The sequence below is a fragment of the Hordeum vulgare genome, chromosome 1H (genome assembly GCF_904849725.1).
Source record: "Hordeum vulgare subsp. vulgare chromosome 1H, MorexV3_pseudomolecules_assembly, whole genome shotgun sequence".
Taxonomy (NCBI): Eukaryota; Viridiplantae; Streptophyta; class Magnoliopsida; order Poales; family Poaceae; genus Hordeum; species Hordeum vulgare.
The window spans coordinates 129,866,381-129,874,381 of record NC_058518.1 but is presented as its reverse complement, the minus strand read 5'-3'; the positions used below and the strand labels follow the sequence as shown (position 1 = coordinate 129,874,381).

At 45.8% G+C, this 8,001-nt stretch overlaps 1 protein-coding gene across 1 annotated transcript; it reads left to right on the top strand.

The window, feature by feature from the left end:
• The first annotated feature begins 524 nt into the window (after positions 1–524).
• Positions 525–5,288, top strand: LOC123397558. Its single transcript, XM_045092094.1, has 4 exons — positions 525–822; positions 2,991–4,025; positions 4,125–4,224; positions 5,162–5,288. Exons 1-4 carry the CDS (start codon positions 525–527, stop codon positions 5,286–5,288), a joined length of 1,560 nt encoding a protein of 519 aa, XP_044948029.1.
• Positions 5,289–8,001: the final 2,713 nt, after the last annotated feature.

Below are 8,001 nucleotides of genomic sequence, written 5' to 3'. Positions count from 1 at the left end.
TAGTGACAGACGTCGGTAGATCGTTAGAATCTGTGACAGATTCTAGGAACGTCATGACATATCTGTCATGGATTAACAAGTTTCTTGTAGTGTATATTGGAACAAGCCAAGGGTTCAAAGAAAAATATAGGAGAGTTTCCGTTATTACCAGAAACATGGTGGACCAAATTAAAGAATGGCACATGGATAAGAATTCCCCGATCCTTATCTCGTGCTTGTGACTCTCACCGTGGCAAACCACTGCCGCTCGCACAGTTACTATTCCATGTGGGGATTTTTTTTCGCCGTCTCCATTGGTGGTCGGGAACTCCGGCAAGACGGCACCGTGTCGGGAGGCCCAGGACCGAGGACCGTTGATGCCCGGAGTCACCGCACGCCTCTGGCTATTGCGGGTCGCCTCTGGCTATCGCGGGAGGCCACCTTCGCACTGGGCGGAACCAGGCTGATGGCCGTGGTTGGTAGCGGGCGTCGTCGCACTGCGAGAGCGCTGCCGCCCTAGACGACCGTGCCGAGGAAGACCGCGAATGCGGGCACGGCCGTTGGCGTCCAGGAGAAGGGGAGGGAGGTCGTCGCACTGGAAGGCGCTGTCGTCGTGTTGGATGATGGTCGCGTCTGAGGACGCACCACCGGGACTCGCGTCTTGTCCGTTGGAGCCGGCCGATGGCCATGACGGGGCTGCGTGCCAGAGGATAGCGACGGGGCCGAGGGTCGCCGTGCGCTCCGGAATGGAGGCCGTCGTTTCATCGAGGCCGCTGCTGCCTCAGGTTGTCGGGGTGTCTCGCATGGATCGGAGCCTCGCCACGCCGGACGTCATTTTTGCAAGTAGAAGAAGAGCGCCTTCGCAATGTGGATGCAGAAGAGCACCTTCTCGCACGGCATGCATGGACGTACATGAAAACAAAATAAATTAATTAACCTTTGATCCTAATCATAAGGAGATAGTAGATTAGGTTGATCGTATTTTCTTCATGAATGCATACATGCCGATGCATGGCCGTCTTTGTCATGGACGCCATCCGTTTAGCGAGAAGCCTGATCGGGACCGATGGCTTCGTGTGCCGCCAGACCACTAGGATGCAGTCCGACGGGTAGCGCCGTGATGCAATTGAGCGAGAGAAAACGCAGCATCGCTCTCCGGCTGATGCTGTTGACGGCATCGTGCTTTCCTCCGCCGGCGGTGCTGGTTATCGTTGCCTAATCGTTTAAGGTTAGGGCAAAGTGCTGATAATGTGTTTGAGTAAAACGAGATTGAATGAAAGTGAATAGACGATTAGTCCTGTTTCTATTGATTTTCAAGTATATATACATCTGGAAGAGGTGAGAAGAAGAGGTGTCTGTTCGAAGGCATCCTTTCAAAACACGTGCCTATTGACAATAAAGAGAGAAAAGACATGACTGTTCGGGGTTAGACACACCCTTTGCTAATTAATTTCTAACATTCACGTCTTTCTCGTCCTTGGGGCTTGTCCATGTGGTTTGTTGAGGCTGCTGTTTTAGGGTGCTGATTTCAGTTTGGCAATGATGATGACGTGGAGAGGAGTTTGCCTCGCAGCTCGGGCTTTGGTAGTCGGTTCCAGGCGTGTCTGAAGAGCTTTTTCATTTGCAGCACAGCCTTAACTTTAAAGGGAATTTTAGCCTTCCATAGACGCGCAAAGATCTATCCGGGCCCAACCTCATCAGCCATTGGTATAACAAAAGGTAAAAGTAAATGTGGGCATGTTGAACACAATCACACAGCACAACATGCAGCGGATCAGTGGCCCATACAGGTGGTGGATCCGGTGATGATGCCAAACCTATGTAAACAGTCCATAGCTTGCTTTAACTTTTGATCTTGTCCATCTCGGTGTCCTGTCCTCGGGGTTGCTCAAGTCAAGTGCCCACTGCTGTACGCATCTGTGGTGGGGGCTTCAGTTTGTTGGGCCACTTGGTTGGAGCCACACAAAGCTGGGAATGGAAGCACATGCATGATAAACTTCTCGTCTTCTTTTTTTTCTTGACGCCTGCATGAACTTGTACGAGTAGTCGGTCGGCGCGAGTGGCATACGAAAGTTGGATGCCTGACACACCGACCTGAATAATGGCCCAGCTTAACCCCTTGGTTTGGCCCCGTTTTTCTTGACGCCTGCATGAAGTTCTACTTGTAACAATGGCCCAGCTTAACCCCTTGGTTTGGCCCCGTTTTTCAGCGCGTTTGCTAATGGTTTAATTGTTTGAAAACGGAATCGGTGTCAGCTGCTTGAAAACGGAATCAGCATGACGGTTTCCCCGAAGGAGAAGGCCAGGCACATAGCACTGGGTGGTAGGTGGAGACGAAGGCGGCAAATCGACTAACACCATTTTTATCGCCCAGAACATGTTATGGGTTGCCGTGTACTGCACAGTTCGGCGGGTCCAGGCAAAAAACAGCCTTCAAATTTATTTTTTATTCTTCAATTGTTTGTCACATGCCTGACCAGGCAAAAATCTTCTTTTCCTCATGCCAACACCAGGCATCAGATTTTACCAGGCGTGAAGCCGAGGACATGAACCAAACAGGCTCTAAATCCGTTGTCCCTGCTCGTCTCCACCCTGTCTCCGCCCCTGGATGCATTAACTCATTTTTTTCCTGCCTTGCATTTTCGTAATTCCATGCACCACTGGACATGTTTGGTGAGCTTGTTCTTGACCCCACCCCACCCGAGCACAGCACCGGCCAGCGGCCAGCGCCAAGGTTTCCTGGCCGGCCGTGTCCTCGTCATAAATACTACCCCTCATTCCATAATATAAAACGTTTTCTAAAACAAAATTAGTGTCAAAAATCTCCCCTAGTAATAAAGCGCGCAGCGCTTCTGTCGTACGTCGCTGGCTATTTTGCAAAAAAAAATCCTCCCTTTTCTGGTATTTAACCCGCAGTACTTTTTAAGTCATAAAAAAACGTTTCGTTTATATCCCCTCACCAGCTTATCAATTGCCGTCCTGACCGGCTTATCCATTGCCATCCCGAGCAGGGGGCTTCTCGCCGGCGATGGGCGAGGAGGCGATGGGCCGGCGACTGCCCGGCGCGCCGCGCCCCCCCTTGCCGAGAAAATGGCGACCGAAGGTGCCGGTTGCGTCGTGCCGTTCCCAGGCGCGTCCTGCGCCTGCTGGGGCGGCGTGGGGGCTTCTCGCCGGCGATGGGCGAGTAGGCGATGGGCCGGCGACTGCCCGGCGCGCCGGGCCGCCCCTTACCGAAGTACCTCCACGATGGTTCTCGGACGGCACCGACGCCGGGTATGATAGGAGCAGCACCGACTCCGCGGCGTTCACCGACTACATGGCGTCCTTCCAGGCCGCAGGCGCGCGTAGCGTCGGGGAGCTTGTGGACGCGCTCGCCGCGCGCGGTCGCCCCGTGACCCGCGTCGTGTACACAATGCTCCTCCCGTGGGCCGCGGACGTGGCTCGCGAGAAATGTCTGCCGTCCGCGCTCTACTGGATCCAGCCGGCCGCCGTGCTCGCCGTCTACTACCACTACTTCCATGGCTACGCCGCCGTCGTGGCCGACCACCGCAACGACCCGTCGTTCGTCGTGCGGTTCCCGGTCCTCCCGCAGCAGGAGAAAATAGCGACCGAAGTGTTCCCAGGCGCGCCCTGCGCGTGCTGGGGCGGCGTGGGAGCAGGAAAGGCCACCGCGACGGCAGCGGTGTTCCTTGGCAGTGCAGTGCCACCCATAGGCACTCCCTGCGGCGGCGCGAACGCCCGGCGGTCTCGTTACCTGCACACGCGGCCTCCTCCATCCCAGTCCGTGTCCAACACGTCTCGATTTGGATGGACAGTCCGTGTCCTTGTTCAACTCAAATCAAGATTGCTGTTGGCTGTTATAAGAAGGGAGGGTCCTTGGCCTGAATCTCCGTCAGCTCCTATTTTGGACGAAGCATCCCATGTCGCCAACAAGTTCGCCGCAGGAAGAAGCGTCGAGTTCGTCGGAGAAAGAAGTGCCGACTTCGCCGGAGGTAGAAGATCATCCGCCGAGCACTCCAATGTCGCCTGCTACGGCTACACCAGAGGTATCTATCACACCGACCGCTGTTTGATCTTTCTTTCCCCTAGCGAGTTTCTTCACCAGCACTAACTGAAACAGATTACATTAACTGAATCTTTTTCAGTATACACTAGCACTCGAGGGAAAGCTTTTAAGGATTACATAGCAAGCATACATGTTACCAACCTATATATTACTCATAGACTCACAATAATATGCTTCTTGTAAGTATTGGTCACACCGGCCGCCGAGCTGCAGGAGGTTGCCGATAAGCAAAGGAAAGGAAATATGGACATGGTCTGTCGGCACTTGGCACCGGTCATCTGTTATCTTTGCAAAGCTTCCCTCGAGTGTTACTCCTGTTATCTTTGTTCAGTTTCTCTTCTTTCGTTACCTTATTATTAGTTGCAATTGGCGTTTCTGAATGATATAAGTTCAGAAACAGCAACTTCGAATCCCTGCCTGACCATGGTGCATGTTCAGAAAGGAAAAAGAAAACCCTACTTTAGCATCCGTTTTATTATCCTCTCGTCGGTTAAGTTGGTTTGGAAAGTAGATTACGTTGTTAATAGCCCAGACATCTGGATGCACATTTGTAGAGCCCGGATAGTCCAAAAATCTGTCCCAACCGCAAGAACAATGCTTGAGCAATGAGCATGGCTAGGGATTGAATACCGAAACACAGATGCAAATAATTAGGAATACAACAGCTGCACTCGCATACAAAAATAAACAAGAGACAGCATGGACATCAACACTTTGTTGTTTCATCATATTCTAACCAGCAGGTGAACAAAAAACAAACAAGAAAAAGGGGTGCCCCAGGTCCAATGTTCTAGAAGAAAAATGCTCTTGTCAAAGGAAAAGATCAACATTGGCAGCACTAATATAATTGAGCAGATAATCAAAGCTTATCCTGGTGACGCTTGTGCCCAGATTTTTGGGCCTAATTTCTGTACATTCTGCTGAAGCTTCTTTGCTTCTTCAATAGCTTGTGCCGCCTCTGATTTCTTGCCCAGATTTTTGGGCCTAATTTCTGTACATTCTGTTGAACCTTCTTTGCTTCTTCAATAGCTTGTGTCGCCTCTGATTTCTTGTTCTCAGAGAGCATTTTGTCCTTTTCCATTGTCCTTAACTGATTAAAAAGAACATTTGTACCAGGTATGAAGTTGTGGATAAAAAGCATGCTGAAACAAACCTGAAAGCTAACCTTTTTCATAGGACCTATTTTCTGCGGCGGCGACCACCAGATCCGTTGGGCGTGAAAGAATTCATTAGAGAGGTGTGAGAGAGAAGATGAAGAGGATGATGTGTTGTGCGTGGAGATGGCGGCTTGATGAGGCTGGGTGATGGAGGTGCTGAGGACAGCAACGGCATGTCGGAGGGATCGGGAGAAGTTGATAGATGAGATATACGGTCAAGGAACGATAGCTATGTGTAGAGTCTGAACTACTCATAGGAGAAAAAAAATGACTATGATGAATAGTAGGATTATTTTTTTAGTTTTTTGCGTTCAAATTTTTTCTAGGACATTATGAGGCTCTTACAACTCTGCACCACCTGAACATATATATATATTGTTCCTGAATTTTGTTGGTAAACAGCTTAACACAATTGTAAATCTATTGACGAGGTTGTCTGCCACTTAAGACTGGGCATATGCTTAAATAGAAGATGCTATCATCATGTGCTTACTTCAGCAAGTTGATATCACTGCACATCATGATATATGTTTCAAGGGTAAATAGAAGTGGTTAATAGGATACCTCAGACATCCCGCTCTTTGTCCATAAAGACCCATGTTCTTTGCATATGACTGAGCACATCCAATTTGGTGTCCATCTTTAAGAAATATACGGATTGCCTTGGCAAAGCATTTTCGAACATCATTTTTGTTTTTTTGTCACGACTTCCACAAATGTGATTTCATAATAAAATTTTGCGACCTATTAGACATTTTATCAAAGTTTACCGTAAAAATAATTTCAAAACTTTTTCAATATTTTTTTTCGAATTTACTGTTCGGGTATAGAAGAGCACTTGATGTTCATACGACCATCGATTCTCGATCCAACGGACAGAAATGAGGGACAAGGCACCACACTGTTCACCGGTGCCTTGGCTCTGTCAAGGCATTGGACCTAAGTCCGTTTCGGAGGGGAGAAGGGGAGGAGAGAAAGGGGACCTAGACTGCATCATCGGCTTACAAGGCCCAGTTTTCATAACATCTCCGTTCACCCTTGCAGGATATGGTGTGGAAGATTTTCTTAACACCCTCCCCTTCTGCATTTTTTTGTATCCCGGTGCAACGCACGGGCATTTGTACTAGTATTAATAAAGCACCTATTGCTTCTGTGGTACGTCATTAAAATTGCCTCCAAAATTGTCTAATATTACCCACCAATGCCATCTGTAAATTATAAAAAACGTTTTGCAGGGAATCCTCGCATGGGCCGGCCAAAACATAGGGACCAACTATACTACGCACTGCTCGCTGGAAAATAAACAGTACGCCCACTTGGGCCAGCCCATGGGCGGGGGCCTGTTTTTTTAGTTTTAGTTTTTTAATTATTATTTATCTGTTCCTTCTTAATTTTTCTAATTCAAATAAATCAAAACAAAACTTTCACAATTCAAAAAATTATATTTACATAAATTTTTGATAAAACATAAATTTTTTGCAAATTCAAAAATTGTTCGGGATTTTTTGCATATTCAAAAAAATCGTAATTTTGGAGAAAACATTCCTGAAACAAAAAAAGCCTATCATTTTGAGAAATTTTCTTTAATGCAATTAAAAAAATGTTTGATAATTCAAAAAATGAATTATTCGCCAATTCACAAGAAAATGCTTGAAAACAGTTCGTAATATAAAATATTGTTTGGAATATTAAAAAAATGTTTATAAATAGTAAAAAATGTTCTTAATTTTAAAAATGTTCCCAAATTTGTAAAACTGTTCACGAATGATTAAATGTATGCAATGAAACAGCAATGCTTCTGAGTGTTTCTCATTATATACCTGAGTGAATTTTGAAGAATTAATTGTCGGTGGATCGAAATACTATAGTATATTTCAAAAAATATTTTATGAAATTCAGAATAATTATTTGAGTTACCAAGTTTTTTGACAACCATGATATTTTTAAAAAAATATGAACACTGTTTCAACTTGTGAATTGAGAATAAAATTAAAAAAAGAAATATTTTCTTGCATTGATAAACAAATTTTTGAAATCATGCGATGAGATATGAACATAATGTAGTCATTGCCATTGAAGATGGTGGTTTTTTTCTCCTGTTGCGACGCACGGGCCCTTTTGCTAGTGTATCCTATATCATGAGACAGAGGAAGTACCCCGCACTATTTCTCGCAAAAAAAAAGTACCCCGCACTATTCCCTCCGTCACTTCTTATATAACGTCCGGCGTCCACCGTAACCTTGTGATGCCTTTTTTTTTCTTTTCTTTTTGGTGAACATAAACCCTTGTTTTAACTTGTGATGCCTAATGCACCGAGACAGATGGAGCACGTCCGACTGACGTCCATCGTAACCTTGTGGTGTCTTTTTTTAGGTGAACATAAACCCCTTGCTTTAACTTTGAGGGTTTCTTTGATCCAAACGATCTTCATATAATTTTAAAAGGGACTGGAATAGTTAGCTTTTGCATTGTTATAATTATTTTGTTTTTTGTGTGGAAATAGGTGGTGTCTTATTCGACATTTACTACTCCCTCCGTTTCATAATATTGTGTGTATTTTTTTTTTGAAAGTCAAACTTTGGCCAAGTTTATAAAATTACAATTTGTATCCACAATATCAAATATATAAAATATGAAACTATATCTTATGATGAATCGAGTGGTATATGTTTAATATTCTACTTGTAAATGTTTTTCTTCATAAACTTGATAAAAGTTTGTGAGGTTTGAATTATAAAAAAATACGCACTACATTATGAAACGGAGGGAGTACAAATAAATGTTGATGCCAGTGTTAAT

Excerpts from the sequence above, each read along its gene's own strand:
- LOC123397558 (XM_045092094.1), top strand. The coding sequence starts at position 525 with ATGCGGGCACGGCCGTTGGCGTCCAGGAGAAGGGGAGGGAGGTCGTCG. Across the intron at positions 4,026-4,124 it reads CTGCTACGGCTACACCAGAG|TATACACTAGCACTCGAGGG; the intron begins GTATCTATCACA and ends AATCTTTTTCAG. Across the intron at positions 4,225-5,161 it reads CTCACAATAATATGCTTCTT|GTATGAAGTTGTGGATAAAA; the intron begins GTAAGTATTGGT and ends CATTTGTACCAG.